This window comes from Salvelinus fontinalis, chromosome 42, assembly GCF_029448725.1.
Source record: "Salvelinus fontinalis isolate EN_2023a chromosome 42, ASM2944872v1, whole genome shotgun sequence".
In the NCBI taxonomy this organism is placed as follows: domain Eukaryota; kingdom Metazoa; phylum Chordata; class Actinopteri; order Salmoniformes; family Salmonidae; genus Salvelinus; species Salvelinus fontinalis.
The window spans coordinates 12,653,840-12,673,340 of NC_074706.1; the positions used below are offsets into that span (position 1 = coordinate 12,653,840).

Consider the following 19,501-nt stretch of genomic DNA (forward strand, 5'->3'; position numbering starts at 1 on the left):
TCCTCCTCCTCCTCAGTTTTACCTAAGGAGTTGGGTCTTTTAGATGAAACTTGGATGTGATTATTACTTGACTGGACAGTGGTTGCCGTGCAGGAGACTGAGGCGGTGGAGGCAGAGGTAGCCATCACCACTTTATTGGCCTCCAGGAAGGCATCTTGGAAATTGTAGAGACACTTCTTCTTGGCGGTGTTCTTCCTCTCCCTGGGCAGGGGCTGTAGCTGCTCCGACGGCGAGGGTGGGGGGAGGTGAAGGGGGGTGGACTCGGCCGAGGCGGTGTGGGCATGGTCCCCATAACCGGAGGAGGGCGGGGGGAGGGGCACGCCGGGGTGGTGGGGTGATCCCAGCATGTCCCCTGGAGATGAAGACAAACATTTTATTTGTATTTATTTTGCCTTTATTTAACCAGGCAAGTAAATTAAGAACAAATTCAAGAACAATATTTACAAGGATGGCCTGGCGAAAAACATTTGAAAAACAAGAGTTCGCCGCATGTGTAAGATCCTGTGTAAGTCTAAAGATTTAAGACGGGTGAGAAAGAACATCGGACAAACAATAAGGATGGCTGTCACTGTACATTGAATTCTATGACAAGAGGGTGGAACAATTATACTATAGTAGAATGAACACTGAACCTTGTCGGGACCCATCCTTGTGTAAACTACAGAGACTAAGTCAGAAGGAAGAGGAGCTGGGGAAAGGAGGCTGAAATGGGAGTGGAACTCTTACTACAAGATCAGGCATGTAGTTGCAGGCAATGGAGCTGGGAGCTGAAATAAAAATGAGCCCCTCCTTTAGCCTACAGCAGGGATGGCATAATCATCCTTCTCTTGGAGAACTACTTGGTATGCAGGCTTTTGCTCCACCCCCATTGTACCACACCTGATTTAGCTAATTAAGATGAATTATTCCGTGTGAGCAGCTGGTTAGTAGAATCAGGCGGGCTATATTAGGTTGTAGTAAAGTCTGCAGTAGGGTAGCTAGCTCCGTGGTTAAGTTCCCACACAGATCTAGGATCAGCTTTCCCTCCCCCAATCTTAACTGTAACCATTAGTGCGGAAAATGCTAAATGGACCCAGTACCAGCGTCAAGGGGCGATTTCACCTTACACCAGCTCTCCAGGAGGAAGGTTGGTCATCCATGGGCTAGATGAAGAGGTATGTTCTCACCTGGCAGGGGCTCCTGCAGCAGCACTGATGGGTTCCAATTCTTCATCATGGCAGCGTCGCAGATGTTCTCGAACTTGAGCGAGAGGCATTGCAGCGAGCTGTTCCAGTCGCCAGCGCCGCCGCCAAAGCAGTTCTGGTAGACGTGGTCCGGTAGGGAGGGGCTGAAGGCCTGCTGCTTGGGCCCTGTGTGGCTCGATGTGGGGGAAGGGGGGAGAGGCTAGGAACAGGATAGAATAGTTCCGTTTGATCTGACAATCTTGATGGTTGTACAGTTGTCTCACAAAACTGAAGGACCTCGGCGTTACTCTGGACCCTGACCTCTCTTTTGAAGAACATATCAAGAATATTTTAAAGTGCAGCTTTTCTCCATCTTTGTAAAAAAATCTACAACTTTTTGTACAAAAATCATGCAGAAAAGCTAATCCATGCTTTTGTCACTTCTAGATTAGACTACTCCCCGGCTACCAGGATTAAGCACTAAATAAACTTCAGTTAGTGCCAAACATGCCGGCCCTAGGACGGGTGCAGTATCTATGGTGCAATAGTCTGTGCCAGGGGCCTAGGTTCAGTCTATCCTATCTGGTGTAATTATCCTGTCTTATCTGTTGTCCTGTGTGCCTGATGACTTCAGCCTAGCTCCTCTCTAGGGTTCTGCCTTTCGAGAGTTTTTCCCTAGCCAAATAAATGTGAATGATTGATAGTCCTAGACTAAAAAGCATTTTCCATTGATCTTGCTTTTTAGTCCAAGAGTAGGCTTAATCTGGGTCCGGGAAACTGGCCCTTGGTGCTTGGACCCTCAGCCCATATTAATTTGGTGTCTGTGAAAAAAACTGCCAAAATAACGCCAATAAATGCAATAAGGAAACAGAACCAACTGTATTTGCTTGGACCCTTAGGATATTTTCAATAGTGACAGCTTTTTACAACAACACTTGGCATAACCAAGCTGCAATCTCTCATAGTAGATAAGAGCTCATTTGATACAGTGCGACCATGTGACATATCCATGGAATTACAGTGAAACATCCAACCAAAAAAAAGGTATGACATAGTTGAATCACTTCCTTGTGATGTAAATCCCCTGAAGGGAATGTATCAATGGGCGAATTCATTTTGCATGGCCCGGTGCCCCGGTTGGCTGGATATTTCACTTAAGGACCAATGGAATGGTCCAAAATATAAAACTCCGCCCACCCGGGGCACCGGGCCATGTAAAACAAACTCCACCAATGAAAAGTTCCCAAGGTGAAAACACCCAAAATGACCAGTTAAGAGGGATGAGAGGTGTTACCACTCAAATCATATCCTTAAACTTAAATAAATGTAAATCCCCATCAGTTTTCTAGACAAAGTATAGCCAATAAAGTGTCTAACTAGGGCTGTGACAATAATGGAATTTTTAGTAACAATTATCATGCAAATGACCACGGTTACTCAATTGTCGTTGTGTTGAATAATGTTTTGAGCTTATAATGCATCTTTGAAAATTTGCTACAACATACCTAATGAATATAACACAGCTTTGGTGACACCACTGTCTCAAAAACAAATGGTTTTGACTGCTTGGGAACTTTTGGAAATTCAGCTTCTCCTCCCGACCTCTCGTAAAATGATTACCAATTTTACCCAATTCATGTAAAAATGAAACTGCTATTGGGTAAACTATTCATAGTTCAATCCCCCATTCTCCTAAAATGTATGTACTAATACTATTATGACGATTATAATTTTTTGTTCATGGTGATTGTCCATAACTGATTATACAATAACTGTGCTAGCCATATCTGTGTGACTATGGCTGTATCCCAATACCCATAAATTACTTCCATTCATTGTCTCCTCTCCCTCAAGACCGTTGAAATGGTTTTCACCTATCAACACCCTTACAGAGCAGTGGTAAGATCAGTAAGGGACACAAGTAAAGGAAGTTCAAGACTATTGGTGCACAGCCTGTATCTGTTGAGCATTCAGGAGTTAATATAAGCTGCCCCTAACCACTGACACAGGGTCAGATTTCATTCACCCCGCCCCCTCGGACACCCCAGGTCAGTATTGGGAGTAGGGTAATAATCTAACCTTAGATTTGTGGTTAAGGGTAACATCTACCCTTAACCCTTGTTGGTGGTATGCGTGTGTTCACTCACCTTGCTGTGTGAAAGGGGGGGGCTGGGGTAGAGTGTGGGGTGCAGCAGGGGCCGGGGCATGTGGGAGAGGTTATGCAGGGGCAGGTGGCCGTGGATGTGGGGGTAGAGGTGGAGGGCCGAGTGGCTGGGGGTCTGGTTGTTGCCCTCAGTGAAGAACTGATGGTGGTGGCCGGAGGGAGGCGTGTGGATCTGGCGGGGGGAGAGGGGGGGAGCTGGGCCCAGGGGGGGGAGGGAGGAGGACAAGTCCTGGTTGCACACGTGGCACTCACAGGCGTGCTGTTCCACCTGGAATGAGAAACAAGATGGCTAATGTAAGTTTTACTTCATTTGCACCAATGTGAGCATTTTACGCTAGATGGCGACATACACAATCGGCTGTGTTCCCCATGCATTGGAATCTATTCAAATTTAATATAATCTTTCTCTAGGTATTCTACATCTCAGTAGGTTAACCTGATTCCAATTCTACCTCAAGCCCTAGTTGTGTAGTGTGGTTGTACCTGTTGCTGTTGGTAGTAGGGCGGAGGGCTGTTGCTCTTCCCTGGGGAATGCTCCCTCCGCTGGCCCGAAGGCTCCCCGCAGCACTCCTCGTCAGCCTCCTCCTCGTCGCCTTCCGACGAACTACTGCTGCTCCCTCCAGGAGACTGGAGGGAGAGGGGAAGAGAGTAGTCAGAGGAAGAGGGGAGAGTGAGGGGAATGGAAAGAGAGAGATGGGAGGAAGTGGGCAGAAGATGAGAGATGGGAGAGAGAAAGGAAGCAGGAATAAGTAAGAGTCAAAGAACATTTCCTCAATCAAATATTTCCCAGTCCAGGAACTTGGACAGAGAAATTCAGCAGAGAAATGTGTTAAACTGGCATCAAGGGCACCATCACTCACGGTGTATGGTGAAGTTGCCCCAGATGCTGATCTTGGGCCAGTTTTGCATTTCCCCCACTAATGGTTAAGGTCAGGATGGGGGGGGGGAGCTGATCCTAGATCTGTACCTAGGGTAAACTACACCCCGGGGCCATCAACCACCCACACACCTCATCTTTGAGCGCCATGTTCTCCCCGCCACCGTTGAGTTCGCTGTGCAGGCCGTTCATGCCGGCCACCACCCCTGGGTCCTCATAGCCGCCCATGGGGTAGATGTCCGCAAACTTGCCCAACAGTGGAGGCACTTCATCGTCGTCACTACCATGGCTAGGAGGAAGGAGAGATAGGGAAAGAGAAAATAATGAAGGTGAATACCAAAACAGGAGTGGCCCTGTTAACATGATAAAATTATTATTGGAAATTACATGATTGGAGAGCACATACCTGATAACAAGGAGTTTTAACTACATATACCACAAGAGTAACCATAACCACAATAAATACATCTATTACAACATCAACTAGATATTGGGATAAATCCTGCTGGTAGCATGAACTAGAGCTGGGCAATCTGGACAAAAAAAATACACATCACGATAAATTGAATGAATATTGAATGAATGATAATTGAACAATAACTTTATAACAATGTCCAACAGTTATTTTTTGTAATATTACCCTTAAAACTCCTACTTTGAATACTGTAGCTATGAATTGTCCCATTAACAACTACCCGTAATTAGCAAACTCATTTCATACTTCACATTTAAGGGCACCCGAGTGGCGCAGTGGTCTAAGGCACTGCATCTCAGTGCAAGAGGCTTCACTGCAGTCCCTGGTTTGAATCCAGGCTGCATCACATCCGGCTGTGATTGGGAGTCCCATAGGGCGGCAAACAATTGGCCCAGCGTCGTCCGGGTTTGGCCAGTGTAGGCCATCATTGTAAATAAGAATTTGTTCTGAAATTACTTGCCTAGTTAAATAAAGGTAAAATAATTCTCTAGAGAAAGGGGGATACCTAGTCAGTTGTCCAACTGATTGTATTCAACTGAAATGTGTCTTCCGCATTTAACCCAACCCCTCTGGGGGGTGGGCTTAAATCGACATCCACGTCTTCGGCACCCGGGGAACAGTCTTGCTCAGGGCCAGAACGACAGATTTTTACCATGTCAGCTCGGGGATTCGATCCAGCAACCTTCCGGTTGCCCCAACGCTCTAACCTCTAGGCTACCTGCCGCGCCTAGTAGGGTCCTATAGGTTATTTATCGTAATGAACGATATCAGCATAATGTGCACGATAAGTGTTGATAATTTTCGGGTTGATCGTCCCAACACTAGCATGAACTCATGAGCCTGTTCTTTGTTCATTTTAGTAATGTGTATCTTTGATAGATATTTTTTTACATTATTGTATTGTAATTTTTTTTTTGTATGTTTTTTTCTGTGATATTTTATTGCTTTACATGATATCTTGAGGTCTTGTTTTGAAAATAAATTTGCTATAAACTGCTGAATAAATACATATTTTTACAACAAAGAACACGCCACCCCTGGTGGACTTACAAGGTGGTGGCGACCCCTTCTGGCAGGATGAGGCGCGAGTGCTGCTGTACGGTGATGGGCGAGCTGGAGGCCGAAGCGGAGGCTGAGCTGCCCCCGGAGGAGAGACTGGGGGGGTGCACCTCGGCCAGGTAGTCCCGGTGCTGTGGGGGCTCCGTGGCCTGAAGCGGCAGCTTGATGTGGAGGTCCTCGGCAATGGGCGAGTCCATGATGCCGCACGTCAGGATGTGTGAGAGGCTGCAGTCGTCGCAGGTGCATCTGGGAGAGGAGGGATGGTTGTTAATTAAAAGGAGATTTCACAAAGATTGGGTCGCAGGTTGCCAGTGGTGGTGTTCCAGGTCATCGTTTTTGTGGTTAATATATTATATTGATGTGGTTCATGAGATGCTAAACACTTTTATACCCCATTTCCTTTCAGGTCAATGAATAAGGTCACTGGGTACTGGTTAGAAACATTGGTTTGTTTTACTTTGGGTTAATAAATTATGATTAAAAACATACCTTTCACACAAGTTTGAATGTCTCATTGGACTTATGTCATACAATACCCACATTAGGTAAAAATATATATATATTAAAATAAAATGAGTATTTTACTTTACACGCTACAAAGAAACAAAACGCACCATCTGTAAATCGCAGGCAAAATGAATCCTCCAAACTCACCGTCTTCGATAATTGCAATTTGGACAGTCTGGAATGCTGAGACGAGAGGAAAGCATTCTCATCGTGTCTGTAAAGTTACTGTCACCAGCTAAAGACTTCTTACTGTTGGTTAACTGCAAAGAGAAAAATAATACAATTAATGTACAGCAGATTTAAAAATGTACACGGTCAAAATCTGTCCGACCAGTTTCACAACAAAAATTAACTATTTCTATAGACTGTTTGTTCATCATACCTGTTCCTCTATAAACCTCCTCTGCTTAAAGAACTCCCAGTCTTCCTTCAGCATCCGTTGTTTTGTTTTCAAAGTCTGGAAATAGGTAGACATTAATTATGCGCTTTGACAGATTGAGGTCGAAAAGTGTCGGCTTTTTAATAAATTAGAGCACCTATTCACCTTTTCTCTGTTGGACTATATAAATAATATGACAAATAAAATGGGTAAGGGTTAGGGAATGAAAAGATAGCCAATGCTGATACCTAGAGTAATTGTCTTATTACTTGAAATTTAGTTGTGTGATAAACCACTTACATTTTTGCTAATTAAAGACTTATGTGGTTCTGTCCGTTGATTTGTGAGATTCTGGCCCTCCACCTTAAAAAGCAGCTGCCAGAAAGAGAAAACGAGTTGTTAAGCATCAGAAAAACCAAAAGAAACCATTCAAAGGAGACGTATGTGTTAAAAACCTTCAGGACATCACAATACGTCAATTACACGTATTTAAGTTCCATTGTCACACACAAGGAACAGCCCGTGGAGTGTAGCAGAGACAGGGATATTGTGTGTGTATTTGACGTGTTTCTCTCGGTCTGTGTGTGTGTGTACCTGTTCGTCGACGTAGTCGTCAATCCTCTTCTCACACTCCTGCCACTCGGCCGTCACGGCGGCCATCTCCTGCTCCAGCTGCTGGTAGCTCTCCAGCAGGGTCCTGTACATGTCCTCGTTGTACGAGTCGAGGGAGGCCGTGCCGTGCCTAATCAGAAATTGCATCATTTTTTAAAAGAAAACATTGGAAACACACAGCTAGGCCAGTTTATCATACCAATGGCCTATTTAGGTTTGAGGATAGACCAGGTTTAATGATGTTGCTATGCTAAGACAAACAAAACAAAAGGGATTATATAAGGAGTCTATGAAAAAAAAGAAAGAAGCATACACTTTAATAACACCTCTTCTTAATGGCTGTTTTGTCATTAGACTCAGTCTTACCTCAGCTGTGCAACCAGTGCAGGTAAACTGCTGTGCAGGATGGGCTCAGAGAACACCAGGTTCTCAAAAAGGTGCTTGTTGTGCAGCTCCCACGTCACCTGGAACTTTTGCAAGTGTTCGTTCTCCTGTGGAACCCAGACAAGAAAAGAGTTAGAAACCAAGTTCATGCGTCCTGGCTGGTCAAGCGCTAATGCCGCAGCCTCAGGCACACATGGCCCTATGCGAACACAGTAGACGTTTGACACAACCTCGATGTCTTTCCCCATTATCATCCTCTTTCACTATCTGTTAACACATTTTCTTTTTTTTCTAAAATAATAATTCAGAAAATTCCTTAATATACAGTGCGGTCCAAAATTATTGACACCCTTCATAAAGATAAGCAAAAATGACTATAGAAAAATCTAAATACTGTGCTATATTGTATGCTGAAGCACACATCAAAATCCAAAGAAATGCTTGAATTGGTCACAAAATCTACATTTTGCAATGGCCATCTTAGCTCAGTGCCGTTATCCTCAAAAGGTGAAGTATTGAAACATTAATCATTTTGACCCCTACCTTTGAGAGATTTTTTTTAATTACTTGATAAACAAAATCACTTTCTCTGAGCAATTGTATTAGTATAAAATGATTTACCAAATTTCTTTGAGCATAAAATATAGCTCAGTATTTAAATCATCTTTATCAAGGTTGTCAATAATCTGGACCTCACTGTGTGTGTGTGTGTGTATAAAGTAACTGGAGCGACACCATTGTCAGGTGGCTAAATGGCTGCTACCCCGTATTCCAGAACCACAGCAGTGGCAGCTGTCTAGGCTGATGACTATTGTCCCTAATCTAAGGTGACAACTTTCAGACAAACATCTGTGCTGCTTCCGAAAAGTATGAGTCATTCTGTGACACCGTCTTTGGCTTGTCCCGGAGTTCTGTGGAGATTCTAAAGCCCATGTTAATCCTGTGCGAGTTACTGAGGCAACGTTACTTATTAGCCTTCACGTACTGGGGGCAAGTCTAGTATAACTGTTGTTGTCGCCAAAATTCAGGCTAAACCGCTAAAGAGACACTGAGCAGCACCAAGCTGTGCTAGTCTGATGCTAACAAAATGGCTAACACAAAGGCAACCGTAAAGGTAACCAGGACATGTGCTCCGGGCATGTGCTGACAAACTGGTAGGTGTCTTCACTGACATTTTCAACATGTCCCTGATTGAGTCTGTAATACCAACATGTTTCAAGCAGACCACCATAGTGCCTCTGCCCAAGAACACAAAGGAAACCTGCCTAAATGACTACAGACCCGTAGCACTCACGTCCGTAGCCATGAAGTGCTATGAAATGCTGGTAATGGCTCACATCAACCATTATCCCAGAAACCCTAGACCCACTCCAATTTGCATACCGCCCAAACAGATCCACAGATGATGCAATCTCTATTGCACTCCACACTGCCCTTTCCTACCTGGACAAAAGGAACGCTTATGTGAGAATGCTATTCATTGACTACAGCTCAGCGTTCAAGACCATAGTCCCCTCAAAGCTCATCACTAAGCTAAGGATCCTGGGACTAAACACCTCCCTCTGCAACTGGATCCTGGACTTCCTGACGGGCTGCCCCCAGGTGGTGAGGGTAGGTAGCAACATATCTGCCACGCTCAACACTGGAGCACCCCAGGGGTGCATGCTCAGTCCCCTCCTGTACCCTCCTGGTCCCATGTGGCTCAGTTGGTAGAGCATGGCGCTTGCAACGTCAGGGTTGTGGGTTCATTTCCCACGGGGGGACCAGGGTTCAATTCCCACGGGGGGACCAGGATGAATATGTATGAACTTTCCAATTTGTAAGTCGCTCTGGATAAGAGCGTCTGCTAAATGACTTAAATGTAAATGTACTCCCTGTTCAACACAGACTGCATAGCCAGGCACGACTCCAACACCATCATTAAGTTTGCAGACGACACAACAGTGGTAGGCCTGATCACCGACAGCCTATAAGGAGGAGATCAGAGACCTGGTACCAGAATAACAACCTGTCCCTCAACGTAACCAAGACTAAGGAGATGATTGTGGACTACAGGAAAAGGAGGACCGAGCACGCCCCCATTCTCATTGACGTGGCTGTAGTGGAGCAGGTTGAGAGATTTAAGTTCCAACAAACTAGAACGGTCCAAACACACCATGACAGTCGTGAAGAGGGCATGACAAAGCCTGGGGTCCTGAGATCCTCAAAAGGTTCTACAGCTGCAACATCGAGAGCATCCTGACTGGTTGCATCACTGCCTGATACGGCAATTGCTCAGCCTCCGACCGCAAGGCACTACATAAGGTAATGCGCACGGCCCAGTACATCACTGGGACTAAGCTGCCTGCCATCCAGGACCTCTACAACAAGCGGTGTCAGAGGAAGGCCCTAAAAATTGTCAAAGACCCCAGCCACCCCAGTTATAGACTGTTCTCTCTACTACCGCATGGCAAGCGGTACCGGAGTGCCAAGTCTAGGACAAAAAGACTTCTCAACAGCTTTTACCCCCAAGCCATAAGACTCCTGAACAGGTAATCAAATGGCTACCCGGACTATCTGCATTGTGTGCACCCCCCCCCCAACCCCTCTTTTACGCTACTGCTACTCTCCGTTTATCATATATGCATATTCACTTTAACTATATCTACATACTACCTCAATCAGCCTGACTAACCGGTGTCTGTATGTAGCTTTGCTACTTTTTATAGCCTTGCTACTGTTTTTCACTGTCTTTTTACTGTTGTTTTTATTTCTTTACTTACCTATTGTTCACCAAATATCTTTTTTGCACTATTGGTTAGAGCCTGTAAGTAAGCATTTCACATGACAAATAAACTTTGATTTGATAAAGGCTAACGCACAAGCTAACACTAAGGCTAAGTCGCTCTGGATAAGAGCATCTGCTAAATGACTTAAATGTAATGTAATGTAAATGCTAACACTAAGGCTAGCGGAAATGCCAACCCTGAAAGTTATTGAGCAAGACTGTTTAAAAGCCCACTGGTCTAAGACTATGCTATTGCTAATGCTAACGTGATGCTATCTTTAATGCTATCGCTAACAGCAGGTAGACTCACCAGGGTGAGGAGGAAGCTGCTGATGGTGCGCGCAGCCTGGCAGAGGGCGCTGTACTCCTCCAGGAGCAGCGAGACGAACTGGTGGGCCTGCGGGGGGCCCTGGGCGGCAGCCGCCGCAGCCTTGGAGCCGGTCGACAGGTGCTTGAGCAAGCGCACCTTCATTTCTAGGACGTACTCGCGGGCCTGCTGCTCCAGCCTTTGGTAGAGCTGATATGGGTCCTTCTCGCACAGCCTGAACAGGAGGTGGGCAAGATGGATATCATACAATATGCTAATACTTGTAGTGATTATCTATGGTGGTCAGTCAAATGCATCTCAAACACTTTCATATGACTCGAGTTTGATTTAGTTTTTCTGGAACGACGTAACAACTGGTCTAGCGCCAAGTAGTAGCAGAGGAAGGTTTAGCCTCTGAAATGACCATTTTATGAAAGTAATCTCTTTTCTGGCTAAATTGAATAAGGGAAAGTGAGGTAACCACTCCTCAATGATTACATTTACATTTACATTTAAGTCATTTAGCAGACGCTCTTATCCAGAGCGACTTACAAATTGGTGCATTCACCTTATGATATCCAGTGGAACAACCACTTTACAATAGTGCATCTAACTCTTTTAAGGGGGGGTTAGAAGAATTACTTTATCCTATCCTAGGTATTCCTTAAAGAGGTGGGGTTTCAGGTGTCTCCGGAAGGTGGTGATTGACTCCGCTGACCTGGCGTCGTGAGGGAGTTTGTTCCACCATTGGGGTGCCAGAGCAGCGAACAGTTTTGACTGGGTACTCTTGTCAGATAACTGATCACCTTGAAGATGGAAGTGAAAAGAGGATGGTAGGGATGGGAGAGAGCATGGAGGGCAAAAGGAAAGGAAGGAATGAGGCAGGAAGCAGCGAGAGATGGAGGGTAGGAAGGAGAGTGTGTAAAGGAAAGTAGGAGGGAAGGAAAGATGGAAGGAATAGAAAGAGGGGAGGAAGGAAGAAGGCAGAGACAGAGGGAAAGAGGGTGGAAGACATGCTGCCTTTTTTCTAGCTGGGTCTTCTTACCTGTCCACCAGCTCCTTCATGCCCTCCTTGTCGCGGTCCAGGGGATGGTCGTGGTCGTCGACCAGCGGCGTGCCTGTCTGGCGGTAGATGCACCGCACTAGGTAGCGTACCTCCGACCAGTGGTTCTGCAGCAGCTGGGACTCGCGCTCTGACTCGGCCGAAATCTCCCTGGAGGGGGTGAAGGTCAAAGAGGTAATTGTGATGCATCAGTGAGAGGACACTGGGTGCTCTTCGACAAGGGACCCAGGGTCATGTTCATTAGGGCAAGCAAACATTATGCAACAGAGAACAAAAATGAGCATTTCCTACTTCATTTACTATATGAATACAACCCATATAGTAGAAGCATTAGTGTGGAATCCTGGAGGGACTGATATCCAGTCCCTCCAGGATTCCACAATTCTGTGATTGCATAATTCAACACAAATCAACGAATCCACACATTTATTTATCCTGAAATTTCCAACCCTAACTATAACTTTTTCAGACAAGATAGAACTACCAAAGGGGGCGGAGTTGCAATCTACTGCAGAGATAGCCTGCAGAGTTCTGTCCTACTATCCAGGTCTGTGCCTAAACAATTAAAGCTTCTATTTTTAAAATCCACCTTTCCAGAAACAAGTCCATCACAGTTGCCGCTTGTTAAAGACCCCAGCTGTGCCCTGGACACCATATGTGAATTGATCCCTGCCATCTATCTTCAGAGTTCGGTTCGTACTGTTAGGTACGAGGCTAGGATATGCATATGATTAGTATATTTGGATAGAAAACACTCTGAAGTTTCTAAAACTGTTTGAATGATGTCTGCGAGTATAACAGAACTCATATGACAGGTGAAAACCTGAGAAAAATCCAACCAGGAAGTGGGAAATCTGAGGTTTGTAGTTTTTCAAATGATTGCCTATCCAATCCACTGTGTCTATGGGGTCAGATTGCACTTCCTACGGCTTCCACTAGATGTCAAGTCTTTAGAAAGTTGTTTCAGGCTTCTACTGTGAAGGGGGAGAGAATATGAGCTGTTTGAACCAGTGGTCTGGTTGAAAGCCTTTAGTTTAGTCACGCACGCAGCCGTGAGCATGAGCTCCGTTCTTTTTTATTTCTAAAGACAAAGGAATTGTCCGGTTGGAATATTATTGAAGATTTATGATAAAAACATCCTAAAGATTGATTATATACATCGTTTGAAATATTTCTAAGAACTGTAATGGAAAGTTTTCTTGACTATTCGTCTGGACTTAGCGCCTTGTGTATTTTGGATTACTGGACTAAACGTGAACAAAATGGAGGTATTTGGACATAAATGTGAACTTTATCGAACAAAACGAACATTTATTGTCTAACATGGAGACCTGGGAGTGCCATCAGATGAAGATCATCAAAGGTAAGTGATTAATTTTAACGCTATTTCTGTCTTTTGTGACACCTCTCCTTCTTTGGAAAATGGCTGTATTGTTTTCCGTGGCTAGGCGCTGACCTAACATAATTGCATGGTGTGCTTTCGCCGTAAAGCCTTTTTGAAGTTTATCTTTAAAATGGTGTATAATACTTGTATGTTTGAGGAATTCTAATTATGAGATCTGTTGTTTTGAATTTGGCACCCTGCAATTTCACTGGCTGTTGGCGAGGTGGGACGCTGACCCCGGCCATCATACAATCTAAGCTAGATGCCCTCAATCTCACACAAATCATCAAGGAACCTACCAGGTACAACCCTAAATCCATAACCATGGGAACCCTCTTAGATATCACCCTGACCAACTAAATACACCTCTGCTGTATTCAACCAGGATTTCAGCGATCACTGCCTCATTGCCTGCGTGCGTAATGGGTCCGTGGTCAAACGACCACCCCTCATCCCTGTCAAACGCTCCCTAAAACACTTCAGCGAGCAGGCCTTACTAATCGACCTGGCCCGGGTATCCTGGAAGGATATTGACCTCATCCCATCAGTAGAGGATGCCTGGTTGCTCTTCAAAAGTGCTTTCCTCTCCATCTTAAATAAGCATGCCACATTCAAAAAAAGTAGAACTAAGAACAGATATAGCCCTTGGTTCGCCCCAGACTTGACCGCCCTTGACCAGCACAAAAACATCCTGTGGCGTTCTGCACAAGAGTCGAAAAGCCCCGCGATATGCAACTTTTCAGGGAATTCAGGAACCAATATACTCAGTCAGTTAGGAAAGCCAAGGCTAGCTTTTTCAAACAGAAATGTGCTTCCTGTAGCACTAATTCCCACTGCCCACTGCATTAAGGATAGGAAACACTGTCACCACCGATAAATCTACGATAATCGATCGTTTCAATAAGCATTTTTCCACGGCTGGCCGTGCTTTCCACCTGGCTACCCCTACCCCGGCCAACATCTCAGCACCCCCTGCAGCAACTTGTCCAAACTCCACCCACTTCTCCTTGACCCAAATCCAGACAGCTGTTCTGAAAGAACTGCAAAATCTGGATCCCTACAAATAAGCTGGGGTAGATAGAGAGGGTCCAGACTAAAATGATCCACCAAATTTGTTGCAAACCCTATTACTAGCCTATTCAACCTCTTTCATATCCCCAAATATTGGAAAGCTGCAGCGGTCATCCCCCTCTTCAAAGGGGGAGACACTCTAGACCCAAACTGCTACAGACCTATATCCATCCTGCCCAGCCTTTCTAAAATCTTTGAAAGCCAAGTTAATAAACAGATCACCGACCATTTCGAATCCCACCGTACCTTCTCCACTATGCAATCTGGTTTCCGAGCTGGTCATAGGTGCACCTCAGCCACGCTCAAGGTCCTAAACGATGTCATAACCGCCATCGATAAAAGACAGTACTGTGCAGTCATCTTCAACCTGGACAAGGCTTTCGACTGTCAATCACCGCATTCTTATCGGCAGACTCAATAGCCCTGGCTTCTCTAATGACTGCCTCACCAACTACTTCTCAGATAGAGTTCAGTGTGTCAAATCGGAGAGCCTCTTGTCCGGACCTCTGGCAGTCTCTATGGGGTTGCCACAGGGTTCAATTCTCGGGCCAACGCTTTTCTCTGTATATAGCAAAGATGTCGCTCTTGCTACTGGTGATTCTCTGATCCATCTCCATGCAGACGACACCATTCTGTATACATCTGGTCCTTCTTTGGACACTGTGCTAACAAACCTCCAAACGAGCTTCAACACTCCTTCCGTAGCCTCCAACTGCTAGTAAAGCTAGGTGTCTAGCTAGACTGTAAACTCTCCTTCCAGACTCATATTAAGCATCTCCAATCCAAAATTAAATCTATAATCGGCTTCCTATTTCGCAACAAACTCAGCAAACTGGATGTAGTCTATCACAGTGCCATCCGTTTTGTCACCAAAGCCCCATATACTATCCACCACTGCGACCTGTACGCTCGCGTTGGCTGGCCCTCACTACATATTCGTCGCCAAACCCACTGGCTCCAGGTCATCGATAAGTCTTTGCTAGGTAAAGCCCCGGCTTATCTCAGCTCACTGGTCACCATAGCAACACCCACCCGTAGCACGCGCTCCAGCAGGTATATTGCACTGGTCATCCCCAAAGCCTACACTTCCTTTGGCCGCCTTTCCGTCCAGTTCTCTGCTGCCAATGACTGGAACGAATTGCAAAAATCTCTGAAGCTGGAGTCTCCCTCTCTAACTTTAAGCATTAGCTGTCTGAGCAGCTTACCGATCACCGTACCTGTACACAGCCAATCTGTAAACAGCACACCCGACTACCTCATCCCCATATTATTACTTACCCTTTTGCACCTCAGTACCTCTACTTGCACATCACCATCGGCACATCTATCACTCCAGTAATAATGCTAAATTGTAATTGTTTTCGTCTCTAGGGCCTATTTATTGCCTACCACCCTACATTTGCACACTACATAGATTTTTCTATTTTTCTTTTCTTTCGTGTTATTGACTGTACGTTTGTTTGTGTGCAACTGTGTTGTTTTTGTCGCATTGCTTTGCTTTATCGCGGCCAGGTCGCAGTATTAAATGAGAACTTGGTCGCAAATGGGTCTTCCAAATGGACAACGACCCCAAGCATACTTCCAAAGTTGTGGCAAAATGGCTTAAGGACAACCAAGTCAAGGTCTTGGAGTGGTCATCACAAAGCCCTGACCTCAACCCTATAGAATATTTGTGGGCAGAACTGAAAAAGCTTGCGCGAGCAAGGAGGCCTACAAACCTGACTCAGCCCATTCCTCCTGACAGAGCTGGTGTAACTAACATTCACCCAACTTATTGTGGAAGCTTGTGGAAGGCTATCCGGAACGTTTGACCCAAGTTAAAAAATTTAAAATCAATTCTACCAAATACTACTTGTGTGTTTTTATCCTCTGACCCATTGGGAATGTGATGAAAGAAATAAAAGCTGAAATAAATCATTCTCTACTATTATTCTGACATTTCATGTTCTTAAAATAAAGTGGTGATCCTAACTGACCTAAAACAGGGAATTTTCTAGGATTGATTAAATGTCAGGAATTGTGAAAAACTGAGTTTAAATGTATTTGGCTAAGGTGTATGTAAACTTCCAACTTCAACTGTAAGAATGAAATACAAATTAAAACCAAAAAAGGATGGTCTATTGTATAGATAATAGAACAAAAAGTTTGAGATCAGATTTTTTGTTTATAAATACTTTGCTACAATGACGCACTTAGTTATCTACCCAACTCGTTCCTTTCTTTTAGCATGTACAGGCAGAAGTGTAAAGTATTTAAGTATAAATACTTTAAAGTACTACTTAAATAGTTTTTTGGGGGTATCTGTACTTTAGTATTTATATTTTTTGACAACTTTTACTTCACTACATTCCTGAAGAAAATAAAATGTACTTTTTACTCCATAAATTTCCCTGACACACAAAAGTACTCAATACATTCTGAATGTTGGTTCAATTCACACACTATCAAGAGAACATCCCTGGTCATCCCTACTGCCTCTGATCTGGCGTACTCACCAAACACACACGCTTCGTTTGTAAATTATGTCTGAGTGTTGGAGTTATGCCCCTGGTTAAAAATAAGAAAAATGGTGCAGTCTGGTTTACTTTATATAAGGAATTTGAAATGATTCATACTTTTAATACTTAAGTATATTTAAAAACGAATAGTTTTAGACTTTACTCAAGTCGTATTTTACTGGGTGACTAAATAGTCATTTTCTATTAAGGCATCATTACTTTTACTTAAGTATGACAATTGGGTTATTTTTCCACCACAGTGTACACGTAGTAAGTACACAATCATGCTATTGGGATGTGTCTTTTCAGATTCAACAAAGATTCTTTAGTTGTGGACACTACATCATCGAATCCCTCTCTTGCTCTTGGTCCTCATCTTTGTAAGTCACCTTGATTTATCAGTTTCTTTATGAAAATATTTTGTGAACTCCATCACAGTAGCTAAAGCAAGGGGCTATAGCAGCAGCACACAAGGAGACTACAAATGCATCCTGGGCCGGGCATGCCCTGAGTTCGTGAAGTGAGCACTACTGCAGTGAAATTGGAGCTGGAGAGAAGGCCGACGCTCCAGCCTTTGGGAATCTTGCGCCAGTCACACTGGGCACGCTCCACTCTTCGATCCGCTCCAGCGTCGCTCACATACTCTGGTTTGAACAGCCACCACAGCAGAGCCAGATCACCATGACCGGAGAGATAACAGGGAAATATGTGGTAGTGATGTGCAGTTCGCGAACGAGTCGGTTTAAAAAAATAAATAATTATGACTCGACTGATTTGAGAATCATTATTATTTTGTTTGAACTGCTGGCCGCAATAAATCAATGAATTGCAGTGAAGGATTGATACATGCTCCTCTGTCTCAATGGCTCCAGAGACGTGTTCAGACCAACAACTGTCTATCATATGTGCGCAATAGAAAACAGATTATGCGGCAGGCAGCATAGAGAAGTATTCGGCTTAAAACTGTACTAGTACTGAGCACATATTACTTTTTACTGCTTTATATGAAACGAACATGACCAACAACAACAATTCAACTACTGAGACAAACTGAACAAGTTCCACAGACATGTGATTAAGAGAAATTGAATAATGTGTCCCTGAACAAAGGGGGGGTCCAAATCAAAAGTAACAGTCAGTATCTGGTGTGGCCACCAGCAGCATTAAGTACTGCAGTGTATCTCCTCCTCAAGTACTCCACCAGATTTTAGATGTTCCCCTACTCTTCCACCAAGGCACCTGCAAGTTCCCAGACATTTCTGGAGGAAATAGTCCCTAGCCCTCACCCTCCAATCAAACAGGTCCAACAGGAAATCTCGCACAGAACGAGCAGTATGGCTGGTGGCATTGTCATGCTGGAGAGTCATGTCAGGATGAGCCTGCAGGAAGGGTACCACATGAGGGAGGAGGATGTCTTCCCTGTAACGCACAGCGTTGAGATTGCCTGCAATGACAACAAGCTCAGTCCGATGATGCTGTGACACACTGCCCCAGACCATGACGGACCCTGCACCTCCAAATCGATCCCACTCCAGAGTACAGGCCTCGGTGTAACGTTCATTCCGTTCAGATGTACCGTGTTGTTACACGTGGTCTGCCACTGCGAGGACAAATCAGCTGTCCGTCCTGTCTCCCTGTAGCGCTGTCTTAGGCGTCTCACAGTACGGACATTGCAATTTATTGCCCTGGCCACATCCGCAGTCCTCATGCCTCCTTGCAGCATGCCTAAGGCACGTTCACGCAGATGAGCAGGGACCCTTGGCATCTTTCTTTTGGTGTTTTTCAGAGTCAGTAAAAAGGCCTCTTTAGTGCCCTAAGTTTTCATAACTGTGACTTTAATTGCCTACCGTCTGTAAGCTGTTAGTGTCTTAACGACCGTTCCACAGGTGCATGTTCATTAATTGTTTATGGTTCATTGAACAAGCATGGGAAACAGTGTTTACCCGTTTACAATTACGATATGTGAAGTTATTTGGATTGTCTTTGAAAGACAAGAGTCTTGAAAAAGGCTATTTTTTTGCTGAGTTTAACTTATTTTGTCAAACTGAAATTAGGTGAACTATTAGAGTTTTAGCAAACAGGTAATCAATCAGGTGAAGTTAAAGTATTTGAAAGAAAAAGAAAAGACGCTGATGGACAGAGATCAACCAATAAAACCAGCGGATTGGTCGTCCACTCCAGACTGTTCGACAGAGAGAGAGCCGGCTGGTGGACTAGATTAGTCATTATCTGACAATGCTAGAAAGGATGGTAGCACAGGTGGCGGCTTCTTGAAACGTCCTGAACACATAGCTGATATACTAGGCTAGCTCAATATGTCAAACGATACACTTTCATCCTTTCTAGTGTGGTTGTCTAGTGACCGCCACAAATGCGTCCATCCAGCTCACCGTCTCTCGTTGCAGGCCTCACAACTGCACACGGTGTCAGCGGTCATAGAGGTGGTGAGGTCTGGGATGGGGAGAGTGGGGAGGGTTGGGGGTGTGCCACCATTGGTCAGTCTGCCCCCTGTGGCAGGCAGCTCTTGGCCCAAGCCTCCATTACCCACAGGCATTTGCAACAGGAAGTCTTGGCTCTGGGGGAATGAGAAATTACAGGGCATCAGAAAGTGCAAAACAGCAGTGATAATGCAACCAAGCGTGACCATAAAAGTGACACAACTTTACCAACTGTCACCTTAGGTTTGTATTCTGAATTATTTCATTGCAGCAAAGTGCACATAGAAGTCGATGCTCGTTATACTTGACTAGAGACAAAATTCCAGAACAGGAGGGAAATTAGAGAACGTAAT

General features: G+C 44.7%; 1 protein-coding gene across 2 annotated transcripts in view; it reads right to left on the reverse strand.

Annotated features, from left to right (window-relative positions):
• The window catches only part of LOC129840967 (protein FAM193A-like), a 34,691-nt gene that overhangs the window by 10,768 nt on the left and 4,422 nt on the right, over positions 1–19,501 (reverse strand). Inside the window, exons 4-17 of one of the 2 annotated variants that reach the window (XM_055909040.1) lie at positions 19,101–19,285; positions 11,740–11,907; positions 10,698–10,929; positions 7,603–7,727; positions 7,219–7,366; positions 6,925–6,999; positions 6,628–6,702; positions 6,393–6,505; positions 5,730–5,984; positions 4,337–4,493; positions 3,811–3,954; positions 3,311–3,595; positions 1,167–1,383; positions 68–352 (exon numbers count right to left, since the gene is read on the reverse strand). In XM_055909040.1, the coding sequence (XP_055765015.1) occupies positions 68–352; positions 1,167–1,383; positions 3,311–3,595; positions 3,811–3,954; positions 4,337–4,493; positions 5,730–5,984; positions 6,393–6,505; positions 6,628–6,702; positions 6,925–6,999; positions 7,219–7,366; positions 7,603–7,727; positions 10,698–10,929; positions 11,740–11,907; positions 19,101–19,285 (2,464 nt within the window). Of the gene's footprint in view, positions 1–22; positions 353–1,166; positions 1,384–3,310; positions 3,596–3,810; positions 3,955–4,336; positions 4,494–5,729; positions 5,985–6,392; positions 6,506–6,627; positions 6,703–6,924; positions 7,000–7,218; positions 7,367–7,602; positions 7,728–10,697; positions 10,930–11,739; positions 11,908–19,100; positions 19,286–19,501 lie in introns of both variants that reach the window. The other variant, XM_055909039.1, reaches the window with a different exon arrangement.